The 10,715-nt window shown below is 39.7% G+C and overlaps 1 protein-coding gene across 2 annotated transcripts; it reads right to left on the bottom strand.

Moving 5' to 3' along the window:
* Window positions 1–5,926: 5,926 nt before the first annotated feature.
* ints15 (integrator complex subunit 15) lies at window positions 5,927–10,113 on the bottom strand. 2 transcript variants are annotated; one of them, XM_085439700.1, is made up of 8 exons: window positions 9,961–10,113; window positions 9,201–9,402; window positions 8,871–9,092; window positions 8,363–8,528; window positions 7,976–8,253; window positions 7,629–7,866; window positions 6,773–6,812; window positions 5,927–6,352 (listed from the first exon to the last, which is right to left on the bottom strand). In XM_085439700.1, the coding sequence occupies exons 2-8, from the start codon at window positions 9,393–9,395 to the stop codon at window positions 6,118–6,120; spliced, it is 1,374 nt and encodes a 457-aa protein (XP_085295826.1). In that variant the 5' UTR covers window positions 9,396–9,402; window positions 9,961–10,113; the 3' UTR covers window positions 5,927–6,117. The 2 variants fall into 2 exon arrangements, with proteins under 2 accessions (XP_085295826.1, XP_085295825.1); XM_085439699.1 differs by lacking the exon at window positions 9,961–10,113 and adding an exon at window positions 9,799–9,893.
* Between the last annotated feature and the right edge of the window lie 602 nt (window positions 10,114–10,715).

Genomic DNA, 10,715 nt, shown 5'->3' with positions numbered 1-10,715 from the left:
CCGTGCAGGATCTACGCACGCGTGACGTCAACACAGCGGAAACGTCAAAGCGCCCATTTTTCTTTTTTGCAGCCTTTATTACCGTCAAATCGAACTATGAGCCAGTATAAAGCAAGGTATGGACATCAAAGAGGCAGTAGGTGTTGTGAAACAGAGAAGGAAAGGGGGCAATAAAGAACGACAGGACGGCAATAAGCTCGCTTTTTCTTTAATTTGTGACGAAATCTTCATCGTAAAGTATTGCTCTATTTCTTTCACAAAAAGTAGACGTTTTTTTCTGACAAATGTACATTTGTGCATGTGGTACTTGGAAGCGTCTTTGTCACAACAATCAATGCAGCCAAATTAAACATTTTTACTATAAAGCAACAAAATGACATAAAATAGTATCAACTATTAAAAAAGAAGGGGAAAAACAACAATATGTAAATGACAAGACCAAAATAGAGGGACAAGGAGATTATTCGCAGAACATGAAATTTGCTGTTCTGCTTCAATTTGCTTTTGTTTACACAAAAAGTATTTGGATAAAATCTATGGATCAGCTTAACTAAAATTTCAATGTGTGTTCATTGTTTTTATTAAGGTCAAAAATGCCACAAATGTGAGGATGGAATATACAGCATGTTTCTTCCTAAAAGAAAGGTAAAAGGAAAGAGAGGAGGATTTGCACTGCATGGCATATGGATAATGCCAGATTCTTTCTGCAAATACCAGCTGGTTCTGAAGGTATTCATCATGCAGTTGTGTTTATATATTTATAAGTATGAGGAGGCACTAACAAAGAATAACCTATTGTAGATGAGGGATTATGTGGTATAATAAAGCAACCAATCTTTAACTTAAACTAAAATGTTCCAAATCACACAAAACAGAAATGCATACAGATGGAAGAAGGCCTCTGTCAGTGATGGAGACTACTTATTTGATAAAATATTTCTAGAAGCTAATGAACATAACCAAGTATGTGTGTATGTGTGTTTGATAACTCACAATATTAAAGTTGTCAAAGAAGACTAATAATATTCTTCCAAGCTTCTCCATCTTTACTTGTACGTTTAAAGTGCAAATTATGGAAGATGCAAACTTTTACTGAAATCCAATCCTGAATTCTGCTGGATAAGCTTTTTTTATAATAGCTTCAGCTTTTTTTTTTTTAAGAATCATAGTGTGCTGCGCTGTGGCCTTGTACCATATCTACCCTTCAAAATTATAGTTTATAAAGTCTAGAATGAATATTATAACCAGAAAATTAGAAATTACCATTTATATCTATGTAAGTAAATATACTTTTAAAATGTCCTAATAAAATATTATAACTGTACTTTTTCCCCTCTGGTATTTTTAGTATTTTGGTTGTGTTTAAAACCACAGTCTACCTTGAATGACCTTTCCAGATAAATCGTGGCTTTTCTTCCATCAACTGAAACCTTGAAATGAGGAACAGCAGACATGATAGCGGTCAGGACTGTTTTTTTTGTGTTTTTTTTTATCTGTGTGTGTGTGTGTTTGGGGGGGGGGGTCATACACCCACAGTCCAAAAACAGTGTTGTCTTTGTGCTGCAGCTGTGAAAATGTCTAGAAGAAGACAAGACGTGAAGGTCCATTGACTGTGGTCAGTGTCTGAAGTTTTCCCATTTCTGCTTTTCATTCCCACACAGCACAGAAGTAAAGACAATGCTTTATATTCAGAATTAATACAGAGCAGTATTCTACCACTAAGCCTAGGAGTGCAAAGTTTGGAAATTTCCACTGGAGCCAAAGTTGGTAAATAATTCAGTGCAAAGACTGATGCTGTCTGGCCTTTAGTAGCCAAAAAAGGAGACGACATTGATAATTTGGTTATTATACTACTCACTGTCATGTTCATTCAGACAGGGTTGACCAATCAATAACCTCTGGGATTGGGCATTGGGGTGGGCAGCAGCGAAGCAGTCGCCACTGATGGTAAATTATTAGTAAATCTTTGTAAACAGGTCTTTGTAAACTTTTTTTGATGGCTGGTTTTGCAATCTCGTTTATTTGCCATCACTTTTAATTATTGATTATTGAACCAAAACAAGCGCGATTGTGAAATTGTCCCTGTAATTGCTCTTTTGGGTTGACTTAAGTAATTGCATGTTTATGCCCAACATCAGGCTGCTTACATGTATTTTGCAGAAAGCAGTCATTGAGTGACGAGAGCGCCGGCTTTAATAATGTTCCCACACCATCATTTCCCCACATTTTTGTGTCACACCTGCTTTGGAAGTCCACTTGTTTGAGAACATTCCATGCTAGGACTCAGAAGCACACTACTGTGTATATATCTCTCTCTATACAAAACAGTGGACATGGGAAACGGTGCTTTCACGTTTAAGGATTTAGAGTTCTGAAAGTTCAAGAGCATTTATTACAGCAAGACGTCGTTGTAGTTCCATGTTGGTGTAAGCCAAGAATGTAAAGTTGTCGTAAGAATTGTTTTCAGGCCGGCCTTTGTTGTCTCTTTTAATCATTACTTGGCACACTGATCCAAAGTGAGGCATCGGGTAATAATGTGTGGTGTCTGTAACAATAGTCCAACTGTGCAAGAAGAGAGGAAGAAATGTTTTCTCAGAAAAAAAGACAAGACAAAAACAAGATGTCTGGAATTTAAAAAACGAAACATTTAATAAGGCACACGTGTTCAGTGTGCACACGGAGAGAGGCTGTAAGACTCAACCGCTTTTCTGAAATCATTAAGAAATACCTCATGCAACTCCTTCCTTCCTTTCTTTCAAATAAGACTCCTGAATAGGTTTAATAGAGAGATCTCAGCAACTAGGCGTTGGGCTGCCATGAAAATTTGTGCAGACACGACATTCCTCGGAGAACGAATCCTGCAGACTGTTGAATTTTACTGTAACTGCACAAGGCTGACATTTGTTTCTCTGAATAAAATACACTCCTGTTTTCATGCACACCTGTACAATCAAATGGAATCCAAATCCAACCTGAGAGATCAGTTCTGTGTTTCTTATGAAGCTCATAATACTCCGATTTTGATGAAGCCGTCAGGAATGTTTGGCTTTAATAATGTGGTCACAGATAAAAATGGTGCTGTGCTGGCCTGTTTGCAGCTCAGAAACACCTCTGAATATTATGTTACCCCATCATAAAAGTGCACTATGGTACAATAAATTTCTTTACCGCCATTTGTTCAGTAAACTAATTTGATATCTAGTGATATGGATCAATGCCCATGTTTGTTCACACATCATTGGCTCCAAGAAGATCTTAATGCATCTTATGATCCACTAACAGTTTCACCTGCAGAGGTTTGATTTCATTTCAGAGTTTGAATGAATGAATGAAGAGTTTGTTTTTTGGTGCATCACCGTGGCAAAATCGAGGTTTTGCCTCATACATTATGTTTTTTTCCAAGGGCTGTTTGGGAAATGCTAGCATGCAGGTGATTCAGGTAAATGCTACAAGCCACTAATATTTAGGATGTGCAGGTAGCAGGGACTTTCCTCCTCTAACATGCATCACTGTGCACACATTAATACAGACTTAATAAATTAGCCAGTAAGCAGAACAGTGAATGAGAGAAGATAATATCCTTTCTAGGTGTATTTTTTCCAAACTGAAAAGCAGCACGGCTTTTTTTTTTTTTTTTTCAAACTTACACACTGCTGCTAATGAAACCTTCATCTCAGGAGCTTCTTGGAAGCTTTCAGGACGATATGGGAAAGAATCATCCTGAGTTTCCCATATCACCGTTAAATCCCCAGAAAATAACTGCTTTGTGTCCTCTTTGTGCTTGTTTCTGTCTTAAAGTGAATTATAAGATCAAGCTTTGCAGGATGTACAGTCAGCAGCATTGATCCTTGTCTTTGAGAAAAGCAAATACAGCTCTTTATTCAGAGACGCTTGTGTTGTTGGATATGACAGAGCAAACCTGTTAATGACAGCTTTGATGCCATGTACTGTACATATTCACTCAGAGAATAGAATCAGTTACACGAGTCCCCCCACAAAAACTAGGTGAAAGATACTTGTTTTTATTTTTTGAGTCCTCCAGTGACAGTTTGATTTTTATTACTTTATACCTTCAGATCGACAGGTGCCGAAACTGCCGGTGACTTCCAGACTTGTTGCTGTATTTGTAAGAGAGGAAGTGTAAGCAGAACCACTGAACACCTGCACTCTGTGCAAAGCAAAGTGAAGAAGGGGAAGAGGTCGTTTTGTGCCATGATTTATTTTGCTGATATGTTGTTTCAAGCATGAATGAACTTTACGAGTTCACAGTTAAAGATTGAAAACCTAGTGTAACATTTAGTCCAGGCACTGCAGACGTTCACCACTTAAGTAGTTCACCACATAAACTAGTCCAGCCATCTAGTTTATGGTTAGCTTGCAGTTCTGAGGGAATCAGCCCCAATGTAGGTGGTGGTGCATCTGTGTGACTGAGGCGGTGTTCCTGCAGAAACCTTGCTTCTGCAGCTGTTAACACACAGTCCAGCCCAACCATACAGTCACACCTCTGGCAAGGGTGAACTGAACCAACACAAACCAAAATATCCTCTGAAACCCCGACGGAAAAATCTGTTACAGTAAGAGCACAGATGAAACTAGCTATGGTCAGCATGTGTGGCAACATGGTGCAGCATAATTTTCTAATGTTAATTAGTACAAGAACGTATCAAATGTTGAAACTGAAATTTAATGGCAGTAACACATAAAAAAAGCTGGTAGAGTCAGTTACCTACGAAATGTTGGAACATCTAATATCTGATGAGGTTAAATAGTTGCATGATCGGAAATAGAAAAGCTATTTAATGTTGGCCATACACTCCTTTCTTATTTCATCAGGACAAAGAAGACAGAGTGTTGCTAAAAGGAGAAACTACATATCTTGATGATATGCGACATATCGCATTCTGCTCTAATTTACATTTTCACCAAACCACACACTAGAATGCAAAATCTGAGTCCGCCCGGCCAGTTTCATTATCATTTGTAGAAACAAAGCTCACACGCTCCTTCTCATCGATCCCGCCTTTTTAACTTTAATACTATCTCCGTGTGTCACCTTTGAAGGCCCAACAGTAAAGCATCATTTTCTAGGAAGAGATTATCCTTATCACTGCCTCCGCCCATGAGATGTGTGTGTGTGGGGGGGCAAACAGTCAGCACATGCATGAACATACTACAATCAGCCTTAAGCTGTGGCGAAATGCATTTGTGAACTGGATTCCATTTTGCCGCCACATGCTGACACTCTGTTGGAGCGGATTCAAGACTTCATGTATCCTCGCACCTGTTCCAGGATGGAATGAAGGAAATCTACGTGCACCTCTGTTAGCGCAATTCCAGTAAGAACAGAAAAGGAAGCACAAGGGCTAACAATGGCAACAATACTGATCAAAATAACATGAATAGATTGAAAACTATTCACTTCATTCTAAGCACGTTATAAGGAAGTGAAGCAAAAATATTCAACCCTATCCTAACCTTTTGTTCTGTTAAAGGCACCCATTGCTTCTGCTATAGAGAAAATATCGCAGATGATGCAATTCTCATCCTACATGAAGGCAGCTGGGGCCTCTGAAAAGGGTGAGGTGCTGCAGTTCAATGATATGCTATCTGCCCCGCAACAGGGCGAACTTATGCACACAGGGCAGGGCTCCAAAAACTCTTGACATCTCCAAGTTATGTAATGAAGCACATTGAGTTTGGGACACGCCGAACAGTCTACCTTTACTCATTTGTCCACACTCTGAGTCAAGTTGCCTCTATGCCTGCACTTGCACATGTCACGTCATGTTTTAACAGGTGGTTTGGTTAATTCCTGTAATGATGATTCAGTTTCTAACTGTCCACCTGGAAATACAAGCTCAGCGTTTCCTGCTGGAAACAGGACAACAGTGACCACAAATAGTTGGTAAAAAGAACACCACCATGATGGAGGTAAAAAAATATTTATTGGACAAACATGTAAGCCTCACAGACTTTCTCAGAAGCAAAGGTGCTAATAACATCAGACAATAAACCCTAGTTACACAAACACACATATTAATCCACGCACACAAACACTCACTTCATACTACCAAATGTCCACATGAACATCTGCCAGTGGTTTGAGGGATTTTTCTCTCAGTGGCTGGGTCGGAAGGGGAACGGCATCCCTGTCATAAAGGGCTGAGCTGGGTACTGAGGGTGAGAGGAAGGGTGTGGGGCAAGTGGCGCATGCGGGGTGTGTGCGCGGTGTGTGGGGAGTGCAGGGAGCGGGGCGATGGGTGAATGAGCGGCGTGCGGACTATAGGCCAGCGGAGATGTGTGGATGTTGTTGTAGTACATCACCGGGCCAAACAGCACCAACTGGAGCAGACTGGAAACACAAATACACAAAAAGATGAGACTGAGATGAGAAGCCAAAAGAAAACCAAAATCACAGGAATTAAATCTGTAATCAAATTGACCCTCGGACGGTTTAAGTCAAAAAAGGAACTTAAACCGTCCGAGGGTTAAAGGCACAGATACTGCATTGTTTAAATAGAATGGCTTTAGCGGTAAAATTTCTTCCAATGGGGAAGTTTGTTCGATTTCACTTCAACACCTAAACTTCAGTCCTTAACCAGCTTCCTATATAGTCTAGGGTGCTGGTTATAACATGGTACATTTATGTCATTTTGTTAAAAACAAAAACAAACAAACCCTGAAGCTGAAGCACAGTGTAGGCGACAACACTGTGGAAATATCACATTGTGAAGGGAAATGATGTACTAAACAACAAATTCTTGGATCTTACTTGTTGTGGGGGAGTCGGGAACAGATGGCCCTCAGGTCCTCTGTGAAGACAACATTATGTTTGAAAAGACAGTGTGCTAAGACAAAGTACAGCTGGTTACCTAGCTACTAAATTCTTTTCTAAAAGCTCCTTCATATATAACATTTGTTAAAGTTCCTTCAAAGTGACATTTTAAAAATCAGTTTGCCTTTAAATACTAATGCACTCAATCTTTTTAGGTCTTTAACTTAAAAGATAAGAGAAAAAATAAAGCAGTAATTGCAACACGTGGGACAAGTTTATGTACCCATCTACTAGGAAGGAGAAAGATTTCACAGGACTCTACTCAGTAGTGAAAAACTAAGTACAAGACGTGATCCAACAGCTTTTGGAGACACATTCAGCAGCAATAACTCAAAGTAATAATTTTCTGTATGACTTCAACAGTTTCTCACATTGTTGTGGAGGAACTTTGGCTCATTCTTCACTCAGACTGACATTTGGACTCTGACTGAGATGTTGTAACAGTCTAATTTTTTTTGTTTTTCAGTCACTCTGTTGTAGATTTGCTGCTTTATTTGGGATCATTATCACATGACATGATGACATGACCCAGTTTGGACCAAGCTTTAGCTGTCAGACAGGTGGCCACATATTTGACTCTAGAATACTTGCTTAGAATAATATACAGATGAGTTCATGGCAGACTTAACTGTAACTACAGCTGTGTTTTTTTGTTGTCATTTTGTTTCTTTTAGAAAATGAACTTAGAAGCCATACATGGAGCTGGATTTGAATAGCTGAATATTACATTAATTTCCAGTCTCAGGCACAACAATGTACAGGCACTCACGACACCATTTTTCCACACTGTTACCTCTTGAGCAGAGCAGGGCTCCGCTGGCCATGGCCACCTGCAGGGCTTGGGCCAGCCGGTCGAGGGCCAGCTGGGACAGTGCAAGTGTATCAGCGGAGGACGTGTGCGTGTGTTTGTCAGCCTGGTCCAAAAGTCGGGAAAGATCGGACGTCAGAGCAGCCAAGGACTCCATCTGAAGCAGTGCCAGGCGACCAAAAAGCCCCTTCTCGTTGAGTATGTTGGGCAAAAGCATTAAGACCTAAATAAGGAAGAAGGAGGAGATGGCTAATGACCTTCTCTGTGGACGTTACAAGGGTTTACGTGTACAATGTGTCTTTTACTGAATGGATCTGAACACAAACACAAACCTGTAGGACACTTAAATGGAGTGCAGAGAAGAGAGGCCCTACTTCTGGCTCATTCTCAGAGCTTCCATTGGTCAGCGCCTGCTTCTTGTCTCTGCTATAGACCAGCGGTGCTTTTATGCACCAGCGCACCAAACCCCCTAACGGTGTGACATCGAGCGAGGTGATCGGTTGGCTGCCGGAAATGGGCGAGTTCAGGAAGGTGATCAGGACTAGATGAGGGTCATCTTGAATCCACGATACTATCATCTGGAGGAGTTCGAGTGGGGGGGTGAGCTCCTCTGAAAACACACACAAAAATGTTAAATATCAGATGTTCCTCCAACGAACACAGGCGTGTCAGTCTTTTTTCAAACAGTTTCCATGTTTTTACATGCATTTTTTTTTTACCTGAAGTGAAGTCATAGAGAGTGGTGACAGCAGTGATGAACTGGCAGCAGAAGCGTGGGCTTGCACTGTGGATATTCTGCAGGGTGGGCACAGAGCCTGGGACCATACTGCAGTAATCATCTACCAGCACCTGCGCCAAGCGTACGCAGTACACACGATGGGTTCTCTGCACAGCACAAACATAATCAGAAGCCTACGATTAGTACATCCAAAGTACAGGGACACATACATGCAGTCTTTTCTTGACACATCAGGTCCAGACAGTGTCAGGAGAAAAACATAGACCTTAAAGCATCAAAGTTCCAACTGTGATAAGGGCTGGTGAAACTGGTCAAATTACACATGGCACCATCACTGAAGCAATACATCGTCCAGATGCAACGATGTCTGCTGTCACGTATCAAAGTCTAGTGTAAGAACAGTTGTTGTGGTTGTGTTTTTTTGTCATTTCTCCCTGACCTCATGATTTCACTACTAACAACACAGGGCTGTGTGATTGAGTCCTCACCTGCAACCAGGTAGCAGCACATTCCAGGATAGGAACCCTGCCCACAGCGATAGCCATGGAGACCAATTTGCCCAGCAGTGCCATGCGGCTTTCATCTGCCTGGTTGCCTTGGAGATTAAAAAGGGCAGCAAACATAAGTTGACGGACAGCATCACGACTCTGCTCCTGAAAACAGCTGCACATGATCTCCAACAGCTGGAGCTCCTGAAGAGCACTCATTCTCTGAAATAAAGAACAAAACAAAAAAACACACTTGAGTTATTGACTGATTTCTTTTGTGTGTTTACATATTATACATTGGTGCTTAAGCATTCTGGGGTCCCAGTTTACCCTGGCTGTGGTGTTTCTATCTTTGGGTGCATGTAGAATGAACTCCTCAACCAGCTCCAGGGTTTTTGAGTCAACCTGAGGAGGCTGCCTCCCAGACTGCACCAGGTTACAGATGTAAATGTCCAGGTGGTACAGCAGCTCCTTGGCTGCACTCAGCACATCCCGAGGCAGCAATGACTGACGGATGTCACCCATCTGTAACCTGACAGAGGCACATAAACAATGTGAAAGACGTTAAATATGATGATCAGAAGTGAAGTGTATTAATGAAAAGTCCATGGTAACAAGGCTGTATCTCTTCCATCTGTGAAAGTATTAAACAGTTTTAATTCATGAAGTAACAGTGGTTCTGAAGGCTTTAAACAACACTGCATGGTGGGCTGTTAAGATGTTGCAGACTTTTTTTTTTAATCTTGACACACTGTGACATGTGCCACAGAAAGAAAACAACACAACAAACAAAGCACATTAGATGTAACAAAAACATTAGCTTGTTTTATCATCCAAAATGACGGAACAGTGGACAGTGATTTTCTTTAAACTCTGGTTTCAAGTTAAATTATGCCTATGACTTTTGCCGTGTCTATAGTGTCAATACTTTTGGAGTGGACCAGCTCCACACTGAGTCTCCTCAATGGTCTGCTCCATCCTGCTACAGCTAGTGTTAGCTGGCAGCTAACACTAGCTGTTTCCTTCGCTACAGAGCTTACGCGTTACAGTTAACCCAGCAGTATTCAAAAAGCAGGAGTTAAGCACTTACCTCAGCAAAAGCTCTTATTTCCTTTCAAAAAATTAGCTGAAAACAGGACCACGAAAGGTCTTAAAAGACGACGGAACTGCTTCCTGCTTCTACGGAAGCCTGTGTGGCACAAAAATGACAGCCATTGACGTTCAATCATTGTCTTTAATCATGTGTATGTAAACTGGCAACGCATTAAATTAAATTAAATTAAATTAAATTAAATTAAATTAAATTAAATTAAATTAAATTAAATTAAATTAAATTATTTTTGTTTAAATTATTTTACCAATCAAAAACCAAAAATATTTCACTCTCATAATTTTATCTTTAATTCCACATAATGACACATCATACATTGGGATAGGGCATTGTTTGATTGACTGATCTATTTTATTAGAATACACACACACACACACATCTCTCTCTCTCTCTCTCTCTCTCTCTCTCTCTCTCTCTCTCTCTCTATATATATATATATATATATATATATATATATATATATATATATATACATACATATATACATATATATACATACATATATACATATATATATATATATATATATATATATGTATATATATATATATATATATATATATATATATATACATATATACATATATATACATACATATATATACATACATATATATATATATATATATATATATATATATATATATATATATATATATATATATATATATATATATATATATATATATATATAGGAGCACTAGGTGCGGTGACTCCCAAGCTAGGCGAGTGGC

This window comes from Copadichromis virginalis, linkage group LG18 (genome assembly GCF_057382275.1).
Source record: "Copadichromis virginalis isolate Kocher_CV1m ecotype Utaka linkage group LG18, C_Virginalis_male_GT1.1, whole genome shotgun sequence".
Classification (NCBI taxonomy): domain Eukaryota; kingdom Metazoa; phylum Chordata; class Actinopteri; order Cichliformes; family Cichlidae; genus Copadichromis; species Copadichromis virginalis.
Note: the sequence above shows the minus strand (reverse complement) of the source record. Positions and strands in the feature narration are given on the sequence as shown.